General features: G+C 45.1%; 1 protein-coding gene across 1 annotated transcript in view; it reads left to right on the top strand.

The window, feature by feature from the left end:
• LOC147701546 (otogelin-like protein) overlaps positions 1-20,997 on the top strand; it is a 109,820-nt gene that overhangs the window by 84,581 nt on the left and 4,242 nt on the right. The window contains exons 29-36 of the mRNA XM_086929351.1: positions 422-501; positions 5,079-5,140; positions 5,643-5,745; positions 8,375-8,473; positions 10,433-10,531; positions 16,301-16,314; positions 17,377-17,409; positions 20,549-20,654. Of these exons, the coding sequence (XP_086785477.1) occupies positions 422-501; positions 5,079-5,140; positions 5,643-5,745; positions 8,375-8,473; positions 10,433-10,531; positions 16,301-16,314; positions 17,377-17,409; positions 20,549-20,654 (596 nt within the window). The remainder of the gene's footprint in view (positions 1-421; positions 502-5,078; positions 5,141-5,642; positions 5,746-8,374; positions 8,474-10,432; positions 10,532-16,300; positions 16,315-17,376; positions 17,410-20,548; positions 20,655-20,997) is intronic.

The raw sequence follows: 20,997 nt of genomic DNA on the forward strand, positions 1-20,997 counted from the left end.
TAACTTCATCTTATGGAGTGAGACTAACCAGAGATACACATCCTTGACAAAGACCCAGACCACTCTGGTAATGCACATCCTCCCGGCATCCCGCACACTCCCGGGTTCTGGCATTTTGACCACATAGAGTTCTGTCTGCGAATGTCTGTTCTGATCAGCTATAACCACGGCAGTTCCGGTACTGGGCCCTAAACACAGTATTGTTGAGGCATCTTACCTCGAATCAGTAGTAGTCCAGACCCCAAGCAGACTTACAAAGAGTTGCTCCAGTACTCATTACCATTGATGTCCCTCAAATGTAGCCAGTACAGCTCAGCTAGTCCAGGTGGGGAGCCACCCTCCACTGCCAATACTGCTCTCTCTTACCCCATCACACCGACCCCTCCATCAATGTTCACCATTTTACTTTCTTTCCCCTTAGTGTGGAGGGCTGCTTCCCGCACTGCGCAGAAGGCTTGGTGTTCGATGAGAAGACCCACCGATGTGTTGACTATAAAAACTGTGAGTATTTCATGATCCACCTTCAGGGTCCGGCGATTCAGGGGGATGAGTTGGTACTTACTAACTGTAGTACGTATAGAAATACATTAGGCTATGACAAGCGCAGAGGGCTGCAAAGGGTTAAATGTACAATTCGGATCCAAAGTCCTTGCACGTTTTTAATCAATATAACAAAGGAGGGCGACCCCTAATCTTTAGAGTTTCTTCTGAGTTTTTACTGAAATAAGTTTATTAGTGCACTATCCGGCAATCCTTCCCTGAATACCACCGGAAGCAACGATACAGGCAATCAACAGCAGGAAATGCAGAAATATCAGCAGTAACTGCCTTGTATTTGCCACCCATTGCAAAATGAGGGACGTACGATGCAGCGCATTTCAGAGGACGCCTTGCATGAATGAAGGTAGATGGTGGTTGAAGACAGTTTGTGGCACATACTGAACCTGGTGAAATCTTTGCCTAGAGTTGTTTTCCAAAGCTTGTTACTTATGCCCAAATGGCGGCGATTCCCGCGTGCTCCTCACAGTAATAGGAATGAATGGGAGATTTATAGAGCACGCAGCTACTTAAGGAGTGTCCCGGCGCTGACGGGAGGAGCCTCATGGTACACGCCCAAAAAACACTAGCTTTATTGCCCCATAGAGAAAAGCCAAGTTTTACGCTTTTTGCAGAACATAGTCTCAAAGGGAATCACAAGCCATTTGGGTGGGAGCTCGTTCCATGCTTTAGCAGCCCAAACAGAGTAAGCTTAACCACCCCTTCGGACAGGCTTAACACGAGGAATCGACAGAAGCGAGGCAGAGCGCAGTGTTCTGGCGGGGAGATACTGGACAAGTTTCTTAGCCAAATAGCCAGGGAAGGGCAGATACACTACCCTGTGAACCAGAACCAGGGCTTTAAAGAGGGTCCGTTTCCTGACAGCTAGCCAGTAGAGGGCTTCAAGGGCTGACGAGGTCAAAGAGCACCTAGGTAGTAGACGCAAGAATAACCTAGCCGCCGCATTTCGGACCGCCTGCAGGCGATTCACCAGAGTATCTGCAACTCCTAAATAGAGGGTGTTAGTGTAGTCAAGGTGAACATCACTGCCCCATTTGTTTGACAATGCTGACGCCGACTGAACGCACTAGACACTAGTGTTTGAGATGTGAGCCCATCTAGCATGGCTACCTCTTTGAATATTTGAGCGGAAAAACGTGAATGTTGAAAAGGTGAAGGTGACAAGTTTATTCAAGTTTTAAAAAAACATGTAAACAAAACATTTAAACGTGAAAAGATTATTAAAAAACTTTAGAGTTACATGTGGTCAGGCAGCAGGTCTCTGCTCACGGCCCACAAGGGCGCCTCTTCTAGTGCTCTTTGCCAGCACTTCCGCAGTCACAGTCACTCAGAGGAGCTTTTCATGGCTGGCACAGAGCGCCGGCATAGTGAGCTGCCGTTCAGGGCACAGAAGCTGGAATGAAAGAATGGATGCCACACATGGGGTGCTTCTCATCCCTGAAAGACGCCATACTCACGAAGATCGAGGCGCCGCAAGTCTTAAGTATCAACCAGCCCAAGATGTACCCCTATTTTTCAACACATTCATTGCCCGATTTTTGTCCCTAATTTCTTTCTTCACTTTACTACAGCTGGATTCCATCTCGATTTCCTCATTCTGAAAGCCCGTATCTGGGCTCTTTCTTAACCCTGATTCAGAGTAATGGTATCATCTTTAATCAAGAACTTTAAATATTGCCAAGTTACTTTCTGCCCCTTGTAGCGTGTCCCTCCTAACATGGACACCTTTCACATGCATAGAAAACGCAGCGTGGCATCGTGCCTACTAGGAGGAGTTGCTCTTTCCTCATGCAGTCAATGAGGAAACTTGAGAATCCTTTGGAGTATTCAGTTTTTGACACTGTGCTGACTTGCATAGGTTTGCACACAGAAAGTTCCTGGACAGGTATGTCCTCCCCCCATGTGGCCATTCTTGGGCTGAAAGGTCATGTACTCACGTGCCCATTCTTTGAATGAAAGGCCCTTTACCCATGTGACTACATGACTGTCTCTTACATGGACACATTTGCCTACCCTAAATATTCATTTTGCAAACCATTGAACTCTAGGAGAAATGCAAATAACTTAGCAGATGTAGCAGAATGTAGCAGATTCAAGTAGTAAATGGTCTCTGAACAGAAAACTTTGTGCTGAAATAAGGGGGCCTCAGTTGCATTTTGTTCTGTGATCACCAAGATCTAGATATAAATAACTAGCAGCGCAAAGACAGTAACCTGTTGTCCAGGTTACGCCATTTTTGTCAGGACCAGAGATATGATAAGTTGAAGAATGGAACAACCAAAACAGTTACATAGGCCCACATGCATTAATATCGGCTTTTGCGATTTCTAAATTGCGAAAAATAGCGATTCGCAATTTAGAAATCGCGAAAGCCTATGCATGATTATTTTTTCCTTTTTTATGCAATTCGGTAAAAATCGCTATTTTTACCGAATCGCATAAAAAATGCGATTTTCACATTGCGAATTCGCAATTCCCATTCATTCCTATGGGCCAAAATGGAATGAATGGGAATTGCGAATTCGCAATTTGAAAATCGCAATTCATCAATCCATTTCAAGGGTGGGGAGGGGAGTCTAAATGACCCCCCATGCACCCCTGAAATGTATTTTTCGCATCATGTTGCACACACACATGTCCTAAGGACATGTGTGTCCGTAACATGAATGTTTTAAAAATGTATTTTCTGCGTTATTTACACTTTTTGCAAATTTACCAAGTGGTTCAACTACTCGGTAAATTTATCCCTCTAATTGCGAATTCGCAATTTAAAAAGTGATCATGCATTGCTTTTAAGAAATCGCAAATTTGCAATTTCTTAAAAGCAATCGCAATTTTAGAAATCGCAAAAATGTTGCGATTTCTAAAATTGCTTGATGCATCCAAAAAAGCATTTTTGGAATCGCAAACGGACGATTTTAAGGAATCGCACCGTTTGCGACTCCAAAAATGCTTGATGCATGTGGGCCATAGTGAGAATGAAAACTGCAACACAGAGCCCAGGTAACAGAGAGATCAGCTGGGCAAAAGTCAGTTCCTCGCCAGTAGACGAATGTTGGTGTTATGAGCCAGGAACTAATTGAGCTACTGGAAGATTTACTCTGAGCGGCTGGGAATAAGGGTCTTATTTAGAGTTTGGCGGACAGGTTACTCCAACACAAACGTGACGGATATCTCGTCCACCATATTACATGTCCTATTGGATATAATGCCCTAGTAGTATGGCAGACGGAGGGACGCACCTGCCAAACTCTATACCAGGCCCTACATTTCCTATGCACGTTAGAGATATTGTAAACATCGAGCTTCTGCTAAATTTGGATCTGCATACAGAGTAGCTCAGACCTGCCACATTACATCATCCACAGCAATGAACTTGGATAGATTTTGCTGTTTAGATGAGTTTAAAGTTCTGCATCTTATGTTTACAGATTTTTTGATTTATTTATTGGAAATTGCCAAGTTGCTCAGTGGTTGTTGGTCTCTAGTGCTCAATGTTTATTCAGCACTTTGGCCTAGATGTAGGTAATTTTATTTTACCACTTCTTAAATATCGAATTTTACCGATTCAGTATTTAAGAAGTGGTAAAATAGAGGGGGGAGGGGGGGGGGGTGTAGGTATTACAGAATCGGTAAATACCGAATCGTTAAGATTCGGTATTTACCGATTCTGTAAATACCGATTCGGTAATGCCCATTAATTCCTATGGGCATTGAAGCCCATAGGAATCAATGGACAGTACCAAATCGGTATTTACCTATTCGGTAAATACCGATTCCAGCAAGGGTGCACCCTCTAGCACCCCAAATACAGGCATGTGTGCCATGTGGCACACAGACATGCCCTAAGGGCATGTCTGTGTGTCACATTGCACAGGTGTGCATGCACAGATGTGCATGCACACCTGAATTCGGTATTTTCCCACACAATAGGATTGTGTGGTAAAACACCGACTCTTAAGGGCCTGTGGCACTCTTAGGAGTGTCACCTACATATGGATTTACTGATTCGGTAAATATACCGATTCGGTATTTTACAGAATCGGTGTATTTACCGAATCGTTAAAATTACCGATTCTTCAAATAACATGCCCCTACATCTGAAAACCCTAATACCGTTCGGAAACGGCCGAAATCGGCCGTTTCCGACCGGTATTAGGGCTTCTACATCTGGCCCTTTATCTCTAGATGTAGTGAGTTATCTTTGTATGACTGTGTGCCACTTTCTATAACTGCGAGTATTTGAGTCTCAAGTTCTGTATAAATGAGTCAGTGGCAGGATATCCGTCAGCCTTTGAGTGTGTGCCTGTGTGTGTGTGTGTGTCTTCAGTTTCATTTGTATCCATAGGCTAGTCTAGGACTGCCAACATTTGTATATGTACCAATACATCTGAAAGTGTGAAATGTGCAAGTGGTAGGGAAGGTTCAAGTTCTCGTTTTATGCATCTTAAGAACAATAAGAGCTGTCTAAGGGAATTGCAGAGAAAAGTGTGAACTGCATTACTGTCTTTCTTGAACAGGTATCAACGAGCCAACTCCATTGCCAACATTTACTCCGGTGATACCAACCACCACTCCAGATGTAAGTGATAAAGAGATCACACACACACCACTCTAATGTAAGAGCTAAATAGATTCCTGTCCTGTCCTTGTGTAAGAGAAACAACGATCACATGCACCATTCATAATGCAGGTGATAGGCAACTTGCACCATCCACCACTAGTGTAAGTGACTAGGAAACCCCACTTATAAGTGATAAAGAGCTTTCACCCCATGCTAGATGTAAGTGGGTGAGGGGATATACTGGTGTCTGTCTGCAACAGAGGTATCCTCTCTTAGTGTTGTGCAGAGGATTGTTGAAGGGAACTAGAGAGAGAGGAAGAAAGAGAGAGAGAGAGCAGTTTCATAGCCATTTTTAAGGCCTAATATTAAACTACTACATCTATAAAAGTAAACTATTGAGATGCATATTATAATTGCTAATCGAGCCACCTCGTTAACATTTAGTACACACCCTTCTGAAAAAAGTCAGGACACATCACTGAGGACTTCCTATGTTGATATTTTACGTTTTCTATCACAGAAGTGTAAAGATGCAATGTGCACTCTGCCGGAATGTAAAGCGGGTGCTATTCCACGCAAAACAGAACCTCGGACGGATCCTTGCTGTGACGAATTCACCTGTGGTGAGTTGATGAGTTACAACAAATTGGAGCGCAGGAACAGTTTTTAAGGAAAAGATTTTGAGGCACTGGGGAAGAAGAACAAGGGTGGCAAAGAGCCAGATATATTTAACACTGAGCTAGAAAACGGAAATGGCTGCATCCATCCACTCTTCAGCAAGAGTGTATGAGCCGACGAATGCAGTGGTCTGCCAGTTACCTAGCACTCACTCAATGTGGGAAGTCCTGCTTGGCTCCAGAGACTGACTTCCAGAGTAACATTGAGGCCCAACCCATTGCCAATCCAAGAACCAGTAATGCTGACGAGAGCCAAGAGCTATGATGCATGCGTAGTATTACACTACACTCGTGGCTGTCCACAGGGGGAAAGCTTGTGAAGAGTTGTTCTTTTCGAACTACCGAAAATTAAGACTGATTAGGTCTTCAGGATGTTCACAATGAATGGGTAGGAGGTCAAAGTGGATTTTATGAATTTCAGCTGAGATGATCTGCATGTTTGTCTGCCATTTAGAAAACTCAACTGGAGTTTACTGTATGGTGACGACTCAATGAGACTACCTGTATTTGGTAATGGTGCATGCAGGCAATCTATCGCCGAAAATATGTAGTCATCAAATTTGAGCCCAGCAGGCAGTTACGCCATGGTACCGAGGGCCTTCTGCTTGAGAACTGGCTTCATTGAAGAGTAGATTCAAACTGTCAAATACCAAACAATGTTATGGATATTGGGTAAGACATTTAAGTGTAATGTGCAATGAAGAAGATGCTCACCCTGGTCATTTACTTACTGATCGATGAACAATAAACATGAGCTTCAAAACATCCACAAAGAAAGAGGACATTTTACTGGCTAAGGAAGTGAGGATACAAAAAAGGTCAACTTGATAAACAGAAAAAAAGTATGGCCTAATGGGAGGGGACCAGAATATCACAGCCTGAATGTTGTCCGACATGAATATTGTGTCCTAAATGTAGTTTAAAAAAATATCACCCAAGTAGGTTTTGTTTACAACCATATGTATTGGGTTTTTACAAAAACAAGGCACAAGCACCACATTCAACCAGTACATACCTATGACAGAGCCTTCCCACAGGGACGTATGAATATCGTTACTGCGGGACACCCATTTCAAAATGTTCCATTTGCTTCAGATCTTGGTGTGTTTCTTAAGACAGCCTCATGCTTTGTACACTGGCTTCTCCTGCTGCACACACCAGTCCACACCATTAAGCCAATGAGGCCAGTGGGGGAGAGTTCCAGCACAGGGCTATGTCTCTTTTTGCGACCACGGTGGCCACCCCAATCAGCAGTTGCTCGGCTCTTGGCCCCACACACTGTTGTAAATCCCCAGTCAAACTAGTTGATAGGATAATTCCACCTCCCACCTCAGGACATCTGAGACTGTCTGGGCCACTTCAGCACAGAAGCTGGAGATGTGGGGGCATGCCCACACCGTATGGTTGAAGTCTGCAGGTGAGTAGGGACACTGAAAACAGGAGGGAGTCGAGCGGAGGCATGCCTGGCGCAGGTGAGAGGGTGAGGTAGGCACCGTGAAGGTAATATGCTTGTACTAATCTCAACTTGGAGGAAATAGTTATGGTGTGAGGGGCCATCCTAGAATCACACCAGTTCTCTTTTTTAGGGATCCGATCCGTCCCTCCTATTGGGTTTGTAATGGTGCAGATGTGTCAGGGGATGTAATGATCAGAGAGCGATAGATTTGGGAGATCCATCCTTTACCCAACGTGCCCGTCAGGAGCCTAGCTTCTAAAGGACTGTGCTCCAGGAGCTCCGTCTCCAGGAACAAATGCACTCTCAGTGCATGGCGCAGTTGAAGGTTATTTGTGAAACTCTCTGGATGACAAAGCATAGTCCGATTACAGCTCTGGAAAGGAGTGTATGTACCCGCCCAACAACAAATCCCCCAACAGTGAAATCCCCAACAGGCCCCATAGAGCAAAGCCCTCAAGATCCCTCTCAACAAGGGGATCTGCATTGTGTGTTTGGAGTCCCAACCCTATGTCTAAGGGCTGGGCGCCAGCTAAGAACGACGATTACCTGGGTTAGCTCGGGAGTTTTCTGGAGAACATGCTACCCTAGAACATCCCAAGCACAGTGTCGCAGCCCATCGCACCCAGTACCGCACTAGGTTTAATAGAAAATCTACACTGAATGGAACAATGTTTTTGTAAACAATATATAGGAAACAATATTTATATTGGAGGATATTTCTTTTGATGACATTCCGACATACCTCTGGCCCAAAGAGATGACAAAAGAGTAAGTGAACAAAGCTTACTTGTTGTGTATTCAGCCCTTGAACAACAGAAGGCAGCTATTCTCAGTGTATGGGTTAAACTTCATGGTTTTCAACATGTTCAATTAAGAGCTTGCCTGAGAAATCCATTTAACAATATCGAATTTGCAGGCACAACACACACCTTACCATGTCTGGAAACATTCTGGCGTTCCAGCTGGAGCATACTACTCAATTGTAAATAAACTTCAGCTTGCTCAGTGGTGTCCACGGCGTCTAGGGTCTGTCCCTAGATTCAGGGCAGGTGGCGAGAGGTGGGGTTGCATGTGAAGTGACACTGTTTTCTTTCTCCTTCCATGTTCTACCACTGTCAGAATGCGAAACGTGTCCTACACCACAAGTATGTGGATTTGGGCTCGTGGCCAAACCACATCATGAGCCTGAAAACGAGTGTTGCGCATCGTACACATGTGGTAAGTTTAACATAATTTTAATTGATTTAAGTGACTTGTTGCGAGCTATATGTCAAAGTGAAGCACTGTCAAAATGGTTGGTGTTTGGTCGCTGGTGTAAAGCGATCTAATGTAATTGATAAAAAATAAAATACCTGAAATTCAAAACTTGCAAGCCATAATATCTAAAACTATGATGGGAAAAGGTTAGTGGCATTTTCTTGTATAAAGAGAGTTCCAATCCCCCACACGTGCCCTAACTTTTTACTCTTCTCTTATGTGTTGTTTTCCTTCTTTTTCTCACTGTTTAATGTTTTTTATTGTCTATTGTTAAAAGTTCTGTCCATTTGGCATGTCCCTCTATCCCTGTACATTTTTGCGTGCATAATGCATTTTTCCGATTTCTCTTTATAAAATGCATTCTTTACGAATTCAGAAAGCAATCAGTACTTCTTGTAGGTTTAAGTCTTTTGGGCTTATTCTATGATATAAGAGGATTCTAGGGGTCTTATGTATCAAGCAAATTCGCATTCGCAAACGCCCGAATTCGCATTTGCGAATGCGAATTTGCTAAATGGAATGTATTAAAGAAAAGCTGGTGCAAAACAAGGAATCGCAAAATTTGCAATTCCTTATTTTGCAATTGCATTTAAGGAATCGCAAATTTTGCGATTCCTTGCATGCAATGTATGAAGCCAAAAAAAAAATGCAAATTGTCCTTAAGAAATTGCAAATTACCACCAACTTCAAGTTGGTGGTAATTTGCGAATTTGCGAATTCCTTGAAAAATGCACATTTTTGCATTTTTCAAAGTGCCATGTGACGCACATACATGCCCTTAAGGTATGTATATGTGCGCCACATGTGCACCCATGCTTCTTTCAGGGGAGCAACAGGGGGTCCTTTGGACACCCCTGCACCCTTGAAATTATTCTCAATTTGCGATTCTCAAATTGTGAATCGCAAATTGAGAATAACTTCACATTCCTTCCTATGGGCCTCCTGGCCCATAGAAATGAATGGGAAATTATTGCAATATGCTAATCGCAATTAAGGAATACTTACAAGGATTAGCAAAAAAATTGTGATTTTCTACATACATCCCAATTTGCGATTCTGAAATAGCGATTTCTAAAAAATCGCTATTTCAGAATCGCAAATCTGGATGATGATACATATGGCCCTCTGTCATTTCTGCTCTCACGTCCTGTTAGTGGGTAAGGGCAGCAGTTGTGGTAACCCTGGGGTTGGTTGGAGGGACCTAGAGTGCCACAATTAACATGATCTACAAAATGATATCAACCAGGATGGCTCAATGACTTAAATGCTCACCACTGGCATGGTCTATGGCTTTCCACGCTGGTTGGGCCGTCAGCCTTTTAAGGTTCGTCAAGTTAAGGAACATTCTAATTTGGATGATAGTTCCTGATATTTTTAGTGATTTACGGTGGTACAAATGAAAATTGTAAATATAATTCCCAGACAGGAGGGTGAACCAGAAGCTTGTGAGTGAGTGGGGGCTCCAAAGACTAACTAAAGAGCACTATGAACTAGTGGGAGAAAGTTGGAAACTGCATATATATATATATATATATGTATATATATATATATATATACCAGCTCCACTCGCACCAGCCTGTCGCACTCCAAGGCGGGTGCCTGCCAGTCGGGGGTGCACCCGACGTCAATGTCAGCTCCGACAATCCCTCCCCACAATCCTTGGGAATTAGGAGGCAGCACTCCGAAGATAGATGCACAAAAGATTTTAATCTCACTCTCACAAGCGCTTTCGGCATATATATGTGTGTCTGTGTGTGTGTGTATTAGCACGACTGCCCTCTCTGACTGGCAGAGATTCAGTCGCAGTCTCTTTCTTATTGTAGTCCTAGTGAGAATCTAGTAAGGAGTCACACAGTGGTGTTTAGACTGCATGTCTCATGGGTGTTGAATTTTTTTCTCATGTTCTCTTATCATCACCAGAGTGTGACACCTGCCCTGCACCTCCGGATTGTCTACCAGGTTTCCACCTGCAAACCAGTTTAGAACAAAAGAATCCATGTTGCATCCATCGCGAGTGCGGTAAGTTCAGGACCGCTATCGGCGGAAATGAAGTGAAGAAACAATGAGCAGGGCGGTGTGTCCTCCTTTAGAGAGACAGCAAGACCTGCAGAGATGACAGGCTCTGTATACCAGAATACAGCGTAGACAGTATTGTTTGATATCAATGTCGTGTCCTAAATTCCGTTCAGAAAACTATCACCACATTGGTGTTAGTAAGAAAATCTATGAGCAATGGGAGAATAGCTCTGAAAATATTAAAGAAGCAGTCATTCAGTATGGCGATATTTCTGTATACGATTTCTGACATATCCTGATGGAGATACACTTCAAACGCAAAGAGACCGGGGGAGGGGGCTGAGAGAAGTAAGTAATCAGGAGAGGAATGATGTGATAAAAGTCATGTTCGAGGCATGTGGGCTGCTGAATTCATATCTGTGCATAGATCGCCGCCTAGTGTTGGGTCCGGATGATCGCACATTGTTGTCCTGGAAGTGTCATACAACTTTATACAGGAACAAGGAGTTAAACACTGCTGCTGCCTTAGCCCAACTCTTGTTCCCATGTACACAACGAAGCAAGATGTCGCCATGTCAGAAGCATTAACCTTCAGATTTCTACTAAAAGACGCAAACATAAGCTGCCTAATCTATGCATATCATCTGGTCTTCATGTCCCTTATGACTTTAATCTGCTATAAAAACCAACCCAAGCATTTGCATACTAAAGCATCAGGCGTGCATGCATGTACTACGAAGCGTGGGCACATGGTAATAGGAAAATGCCATACATGCAAAGTTTTTTTTTCTTTCTTTTTGCTGTTGAATTGTTTTAATTACATTTTAACAACACAGCAACAATGTAAACATACAGTTTTATGCGCCATGTGTTTCTAGCATGTGCACAGCACCAGTACCACCCCCCCCCCACTTTCCCACACCACCCAACACATCAGTGCAGTCCTTACAAGGTGTATCTACAGAATTCTGTGCAGAAGCAATGGCATGATTCAGTCATACGTTTCAGGAGGGCTGACACCATTCTTTGTTTCTGATTTCCCAACATATACATCCTACATTAGCCCTATGAGCATGAGGTCTTCCTTCAGCCTAATCATTGTTAGTGACCGGCTGCTGCCCTTGCCCACTTCAGTAAGTCTTTTGGCCACAACCCCACGTTCAGGGATGCAAGCCATTGCTATATACGTCTCCTAAATAGTACTAGTGCCGGATGCAGATATCTACAGACTAGTTTATTGTGTTTAGTCTGTATCATGAGCCTCCGAAGACAAGGTTCAGGTGTACACGGTATATGCTGGTCCACTATTTCTGATGTGGTTGTCATTACCAACATCCATGTGGGTCGCAACACCTGCCAGTCCCACACCATGTGTTAAAACCCCTCATCTATCCGCCTGCAGCGATGGCAATCTTTGGGTACTCTTCCAAACATACGATGCTTGTGGTGTGGGGTGAGGCATATTTGACGCACATGGTTAAATTGTATGCAGTAGAATCACAAATTTGGGGACACCTGTCTGATATATGCCAGAATCTTGACCCATTGCTTGGATTAAAAGTGCAACTGTGCTTTTAAAGCCAGTACCTCACTTCTCTTCCATGGTGTGTACACCCATTGCTCCTGGAAATGTGCATCTACCCTGTTCCTGGTGACAGCCTTCGTGACCGGATCTACCATCTCGGGTATCTCGGGATGAAAGATAGGGTGCACCTCACGCATCGGATGTATACCTGGAAAATGGGGCACACCTGCAGAGGGCAATTCATTCCTATACTGTAGTAAAGCGCTTAGACTACGCATCACCTCCTTCACCCCAGTATTCGTTCTATAGGCTCCGCTCTGTATGTCTCGTAAAGTCGCCGGAGCCACACCTCCATACCCCTGCTCCCATAGCGATATTAATACATTTGCCATATGCCACAAAGCATGCTGTTGCATCAAAGGCTCAAAATCTTTCATTGTGGACCAAATGTCTTCAAACGAGTAAATGTTATTCCTAGCCCACTGGCATGCCTGGTTGGCCACTATACTTTTCTCATCCAAACCAACCGTAGAACGCGTAAGCAACTTCCGTACCTGTGAGAGCAGTCCGCTACCTGCGCCTCGACTCGGCGTTGACATCTCCTGACTAGGGGTGGTGCTAGCTGAAACAGTAGGGAGTGCTAGAGAAAATTGGGAGGGAGCGGGTGAAGTAGCCGGGAGCAAGGAAACGAGGGGCGTCGGGGGTGGGGAAGCAGAAATCGCTGCGCCATGTTGGTGCGGGGCACTTGCCAGTGGACCCGGAACCCCGCTAGTAGAGGCAGGAGCCGGTAGAGAGGGATACAATGATTGCGGGGCATAAGGTGGTGGGGGTCGAGTACTCAAAAGATCTTCCATCTCATCCTGTTCGTCCTCTCGTACGACATAACTTTTATTTTCTTTCAACCTGCAAAGCCTGTCTGCGCGCTCCAAACGCTGCTCATTCTCATTCTTGGTGTGTTCTCTTGCTTTCTGCGCCATTGTCTGCGCGGACTTTTTAAGAGCCGCTTTCTCTTCTCTCAACTTACGTTCCCTGGCTTCCTTCTGCCACACTCTTAAAGAGTCAAACATGCTTTGACGGCTACGCCTAGCAAACAATTTGTCCTGCAAATAGTCCAATTTAGCTGCCTCGAATGAGCCTGTCAAGGGCCATTGTAAATCCACATTGTCAGCTGTATATCGATGCCATAAAGTGCCAAACAAAATCGGGGGCAATCCATACTTGATATACATATCAAAGCTTGGAGTGCCCTCAGGGGGTGCAGGTTGGCTCTCGGCCAGCCTGGAATCTGAGGCGCGACAACAACATCCAAAACATCGTAACTTACTGAAACACGGCATCTCTACTTTGGTGTGAAATAAACACTTCTCCACAACCTTCGTTACCTTGAATCGCTAGCTCGAGCTCATTTACACACACATAATATGCATTAGGGAACCACACACACATACACATATAAAATTCTTCCAAACACGTGTTACCAAATGGGACAAGGCCCGTCGACCAAGTCCTGGGGAACCTGGACCCTACCGCAGACCGAACAGTACACTAACTGTTCTGAGGATGGAGAACACATCCGCTTCCCGTGCGGCACTATGGATCGCTGCGCACTTTACCACAGGAGACCCAGGACTCACCTCCACTGAACCACCACTCTAGGAGTTCAGGGTAAGTTCCGGAGTCCACCCGTAATGAGCCACGCCTTCACCACAGTACCACCCGGTCGGATTACTACAAACAATATATCCAAATATTCTCCCAACCTCGTCAAGTCTGTCAGAGCGCCTGCTCGCACTCTGAGTTCCCCGGAGCACACTAGCCCCAGGAGCACACCGGCTCCTCAAACCACTGGAGACACCCTAGTCTCCCGGAACACTCCAGTTCCTTAAACAATCACAGGTGGACCACTCACCTTCCGTAGGCGGTACCGACCTCTACCGTTCTCCACCTCCGGCTGCCAGGACCAACATGGTCAGCTCCAAGTTCCGCCTTCTGGACCCCGGCGTAAGATCCGAACCGGGACCTCTCCCGATCAGCAGGGTGGGGCAGCGCTGCGAGAACCAAGCTCGGCATCAGATGGGTACCCGGGCCCACCGTGCCGACCAGCGGGTCCCCGGTCTTCTGCTACCCACCTACGGGTGAGAAAGATCTTTATCGCGGGGTCCCTATTCGGGCGCCATCTGATAATCGTGGCTCAAATCCACCCGAGTGACTTACCGCACTCACCTATAGTAACTCTGTAAGAAGTCAGCCGGACAGTGGAGAAGAATAAACAACTGAATTTTATTAGGCCACAAACTCCCATATGAGAGGGCCCTGTCCGACCATCACCCCAAAGAGTGCGCCGAGAGGACTGACTCTCTTCATCACAGCAGTACATTATAATGCAACACAGTTCATGAGGGTACGCCCCTTCTGGAAAATTACTGAAACCCAGACAGAAGAACAATGTCCTCACACAGTAGGCATCTGCACCTGCAAGGGATACATCGCTATCTTTGCTCAAGGCCGCAGAGCTAGGCTTCAGCGTCTCTGGGGCATGAGAACATTACTGATAAGGAGACTTGTTAGTTTCGGCCACAGTTAGCTGAGAAACGAAAACTGCTGCCTTAGTGAAATTCTCTATTCCTACGGGAGGGGCAGATGAGCGAGTGCGACTCGCAGGCTCAGAGATATACAAAATGGAGGCACACAGGCTAAGCTAAGGAACTAATATTGTCACACGTATAATTGAATAATCAGGTAACAAGCAGGAATAATGCAAACACGTGTATATATACGCACTTCATCAGTTAGTCATATGATGCTAACTCACATATGAAAATAGGGATGGGTGGGGCATCGAAAAGTGAATTCTATCACTAGGTCAGCCTCCCATTTGGTTTTGAACGTCCCTGGCATCACAGGCAGGTTTAGGAAGCACCACGATCAATGCTTCCCTAAGGGACTCTGCCAATATTTCCGTCCCATGTGCTTCATTGTACAGCTGAAGGTGTTTCGGGGATAAGTGAGTACTATTAGCAGAATAAAATTCCGTTTGCAGCCCATTGGACCCTGGCGTTTTTGTTTTATACCATCTGTGCTACTGGAGCTCGTGTTTCCTCTGTTTGGATTGGTTTGTTTTATTCATGCCATACACGTGTCTACATAATAGCAAGTGAATACCATTTTTCTCAATGTACCGACTTTGTACCGTAGAGAACTTATTAGTATATGGAAACAGACAGCCAAGTACAAATCAAAAACACTGATACAACACAATAAAGAAGTTAATGTGCTACAAAGATGTAAATAGAAATAGTGGCATCTCTAGAGGGAGCCAGATGGGGACTGTGCCCCATCTCTGTCTGTCGTTCCAGCTCCACTTGTACCCAGGAACACATTATATATATATCCTATCTACTCACTGTGAAGAATCCCAAACCAAGGCAATTACCAACAAACTATTGTATTGGCGATCACTATACTGGACGTTGACACAAACAGACATATGAAACAGAACAAGATCAAACCTAATAAAATGTGACAATGTAAGAGCAATACTCACCTGCATATGTATACCTATGAATATAGGATAGATTGCAGCACTTGTAAACACTTAAATCATGCCAGTAAAACAGCATGGAATTGAATTGAGATGGGAACAGTTTTCAGCAATGAACACACACTGCAAAATACTGGAAGACTATCCAGACATGAAGACCAAACGCTTTTTATTTGTCTGCGCTCTGCCCTGACACCACACACATTACTCAAGGATGGTGTCACTTGGTCTAAACCTGCACTGCCAACTCTTACCTCATGTGGGTCACAGGACACCCCTCCCTTACCCTGCAGCATGGGGATGGCTGCACTATGGTGTATGATGACATTATTTTAGGGGTATTTACTCATTATTTGGGAATATAAAAACAAGATGCCTTTGGCAGGTTTTTTGTGCAGGGGACCCCACCCAAATTTCTTAACGAAGGAGTTCAAATTTAACAGAGCAACATGGCAAGGCATAGAGAGAGCTGGGGGTTGGAGAGTTGTAGATAATCACAAAACTTAAGCCTGACTGGCAAATCTCAAAGGCCAAAAAAGAGGTAATATGATGCCCCCAAAGTTCACTAAAATTAAGACACTGTGGGACACTGTGATTCAAACGTCTTGCAGTTTGGGATTAGGTGTCTGTCTAATTTGCTTTCTGGATATCATTATGTTTTTCTGTCATTAAATACTGACGTTCTTCTTTCTCATTTTCCATTTAGTGCCAGAACCAACGGTAGGTTTCTTTCATCCTTTTGACTGTTTTCATGTGGGTGGGTCGGGCTCCTTTTTCATAGAAGGGTGTGTGTGCTTGAGTACGGGTGTGCATGGTTCAGGGCACTTGCAAAGGTGGACATCAGAATATCACGTACGAAAGTATTGTGGTGCAAAAAAAGTGGCTAAATATCAAGAGCCAATGTATTATGAAGGTAAGGGACACATAGATAAGTATATTAGTCTTAACTTCGCATCCATGTACCTTGAAGATATATTAATATGCATAGTTAGGTAGAGTAAGCGTATGCAGACCTATATGCACTTACCTTCACTATATGTTGGTTTTTAATATTTAAGCCACAATATATGGTTACCATGATATTTAAAACTCTTTATTCCCTTGGTATACTACCCTTACATGGGTGAACTGGCGCCTTTTGACTGTCATTTCATGATTTCCACTTTCCACCTTAACCTTTACTTTTTGTATTTGTCCCTTAGGCTGTCATAAAAAAAATCTTCTAGTTGTATTTTTATGCAATAAAAATTGACTTACCAACTGCCCTTCAATGGTACAATTAAGCTTCATTAAGCTTATTTTTTAATAGTTTAATGATTTGATGGTGGTAAATAGTTGTTATTTTCTTTAATAATGTGCATGAAAAACGTCAATAACAGTAATAATAATACTGAAATTGGCTTGAGGCTACAACCGTTGTTAAAGGCCCAATCTCATGCTCGGCAGCATGCAAGAATGCTATATTAAAATAAATAAATGGGTAGACCTCCCACCAGGGCACTGTCATCTGAAACAGTGCTAGGACTAGGCCAGAGTCAATTACACGTCACACATGTCAGACATGTGACTGATTCTTTATTGAGGATAACGTTTTTTCATGAGGCTTAAACAGGAAATAAGTTGCATGTTTCTACGTCAGTTGGTCACTTCTTGTACATCAGCCATGTACGTGTGTTCTATGCTCAGCCTTGTTCACCAAAACTAGTTTTAGCATTGTAAGTGTGTAGGATTATGTATCACATTATCTAACTAACAAACCTCTTTTTACGTTATTCTCCAAAGAAACCGGCACCCACGCCCGTCACACCAACGAAGGTAAGTTCCACACTGTTTTTGTGCATGTGGAGGTGAGGAGGGAAGGAGGCAAGGGAAATTCATTGGTTCTTCGTTGGGTTTGCCAAAGAGCAGTCTGATTATTGAGGAGGGGTGGGCCAGGCGTGCAACACCCATTGGGCTCAAGGGGCTTCAGCCCCCCCCCCTGTCGTGTGTGTCAGCCCGGGCAGACACATCTTCGCGGGCTGGCGAGCATCTAATTGCAGCCGTACCCGAGTACCCAACAGGTCTTTAAAAGACCATTAATTGTAAATGAGGCTTTTGTTGTGTTCACCCATTCTTACAGCCACTCTGTCTGTGGTTGGAAGAATTAGCCCCCCTGAAATATTTTTCAGCCCCCCCGAAATTTGGCTCTAGTTGCCCGCCTAGGTTGGGCGTTACTCATGTATTTTGCTGTAGTGAAATTATAGTAAATTTACGTGACCTTATGCAGAATTACACAAGGAGTGTAATCAAGTTTTTATCGCTATTTTCTTAGCACAAAATGCACCCTTGTGCCCAAAATGACCTCAAGGATGCATTTTGCACCACGAAAATAGCTCAAAATGCAACAGAACATGAACACCAGCAGCTGGCAGCTGCTTGTTGTTCCTGTGCTCCTGAGATTGGATTTTTGCATCAAATTACTCATAAATACATGTAACCAATGGTGGCTGTTACAGGTAAACACGGTGGTGGGGGAGAAGGTTGGGGTAAGTTGACAGACGACGGAATAGTGTATAATTAAATAAATAATACCTATTCCATCGTCTGTTGGCTCCCCCCTGCCAGGCCCTGCCCCGCCCCACTACGTTTACCTGAGCCGGCTCTTTCGGAAGGAGGCTTGCACTGGCCCATTTCTCCTGTTAGCACTGCCTAAAACAGGACAACTACTAACCATGAAAGTGGGGAGAGGATGTGGCGTAATGGCCAGAGCCACCGATTTCGGTGCTGGAGAACCAGGTTCGAGTCTCAGTGTTGGCTCAACATCCTGTGATTCTGGGCAGAGGTGTGGAGCAGAGGCCAGGGCGGCTGACTCCGGAGCACAAGACTCCTGGTTTGATCGCTGGCAGCAGCTCTGCCCAGCATCAAGTGACTCTGGGCAATTAAGTCCTGGTGCCTCGAAACCCTTAAAGGGTGATATGTTCACGCTTTAAAACAGTAATTATAAACACTTAATCTCCCCATGCCCATGAATGTGTCATTAACTGGTGCTCATATAAAGGGCCAGTGTTGATGATTAAGTGCCAATGCTGAGCACCGGAAATCACCAGCTCAAATTAAGCACTGCTTTGCAGCAAAGCACGGTGCAGAAGCTTTTGCAGATCCACCAAAGGCTATTGCAGCACAATTTCGAGACAGCCGACAGAGCCAGGAGGCCACAGCCATTGCAGGCATTCACTGCATTCCAGTAACATGTCATACCCATGCAGCACAGCACACAGGATCACTGCATGTCAGCTCCTGCTGCTCCGCTGAGGTGACCTAGACTCTTGGAAATGGCTAACGCCTTTGAAAGTCCTGCAGGGCTGCAGCTGAGCCAGTTACATGTTTATCTTAGGGTGACCAACCGTCCATAAATTTCACGGACTGCCCGTAATTTGGGCCTCTTGTCCGTTGTCCATGAAGAATTCTTTCACGTACGCCTTTTGTCTGTCATTTCAGACACTGGAGCACGCTGACCCCTGCAAGCAGCCTGAGAGTCCTGTAACTCTCACTGCAGAGGCCAGCTTTTGCTCCTGCTGTAATCTGTGACCTGCAGCAGCACCTCCCCGACCTGGAAAAGGCTGCTATTGGCCCATTATCATTCTGTATGTTGGCCTAGTTATTACATACAGAATGATAATGGGCCAGTGACAGTATTGTGGAGAAGTGTGGCTCAATGGTTAGAGCGGCAGACCCTGATGCAGAGGTCTGGCCTGGGACCAGGGTTCAATTCCCGCCTTGGCGGGTCTTGGGCTCAATTTCCTCAGACCTGATAATTCTCACCTTGTGCCTATTCTAATCATGGAGTCCCACTCTGCAACTCTGCGCAATAGCTTGCTTAATCTCAACAACGGCCCAACAGCACTAGGATGCCTGGCTGCACCTTGTGGGTGCCCAGGAGTGGGCGCCTCACAGGGAAAAAGCCAGGAAGGGTTCCACAGCGGTATTCGCACAAGCACCGGAGAGACCCCATGTGGGGTGATTCGGGCGCTATACAAGTAATACAACAACAACATTTGTTGGGCCACCTCCTGCCAGGGCATGGCAAACTGCTTTTGTTTATGGGCTCCAGTCACCTCACCAGGGGCCAGGCTCTGGGGTGGGTGAAGGTTTCATTTTGGTGCATGTTACCCAGGTGCAGCCAATATGCAAACAGGTGTTTCACTCCTGCACACAACAGATGCAGTGTAAGGTTCTCTCAACCTATTATAAACTTATTTTGACTTGTGCTTGTGTTAGTTGTCTTTTTACTTATGTAATCTTATGCAACCTCCTCTGATGTGTCTGTAAAATGTACCTTTTGTCCCGAATTTATCCTGAATTCTGACCTTCTGTCCTGAATTTTTGTCATATATTTTGAACCTTTTTTCCTGAATTTTTACACTCACAGTCCTGAATTTGCACCCATGCCAGTTATTCACTCTAGTTTATCTGTCACTCAGCTGCCGTCTCAAAGAAGCCTTTTTTCACATCGGTCTCTCTGTGCCCAGGACCTAAAAAAATAATGTTTTTATAAATTCTGCGGAGTCACTAACCTGGTTTACTAGCTCCCACACTGGTATATCATTCCTGCACACTAAAACAACTCATGCTTAAATCACTCATGCATTAATCAGTCACATTACTAGCCAGTCCCAGGTCCAGACTGCAGGAAGACTGAACTGCTGTCTTGATTCATTCCTGCGACATGTGTTTCACGCGCACACCCTTAGAGTGGGGGCTCAGGCCGCTGATCATTTAACATTGGGGTTGGAGGGGTGGGGGACAGCCGTTTCGAAGAAATATTACCCCGTAGTAATCTCCTTGTCACTATATACACGAGGAATCACATGTTAATCGCTTGTGGGTGCCCGAAATATGCTAAATGCGCCTGTCCTAGGGTGCCTGCTCTTCAGTGTGTAACCCTTTGACATCTGATTTGTATTTCATGCCACAGACTACATGTGATGGGGCCTCATGCTATAAGCCAGACTGCAAGAGGACCGGTGAAACCCTGCGACCAGCTCACAGCGATGACCCGTGCTGCCAAGCATATACTTGTGGTGAGTGGTTGGGGCACACTTGGCGCTAGGACACGAGCCCTGGAGGGATGAGGCATGGCCTATGTAGGTGTCCAAGAGGGACATCACAGCTAACAACGCATTCAGTGTCTATGTGTCTCAGCTCTCCTCCCCTCCATCTCTCTGCCTCAGCTCCCCCCTCCATCTCTCTGGCTCAGCTCACCCCCCCCCCTCTCCATCTCTCTGGCTCAGCTCTCCCCCCTCCATCTCTCTGCCTCAGCTCTCCTCCCCCTCTCCATCTCTCTGCCTCAGCTCTCCCCCCCTCTCCATCTCTCTGCCTCAGCTCTCTCCCCCCTCCATCTCTCTGACTCAGCCCTCCTCCCCC

Source organism: Lissotriton vulgaris, chromosome 7, assembly GCF_964263255.1.
Source record: "Lissotriton vulgaris chromosome 7, aLisVul1.2, whole genome shotgun sequence".
Lineage (NCBI taxonomy): Eukaryota > Metazoa > Chordata > Amphibia > Caudata > Salamandridae > Lissotriton > Lissotriton vulgaris.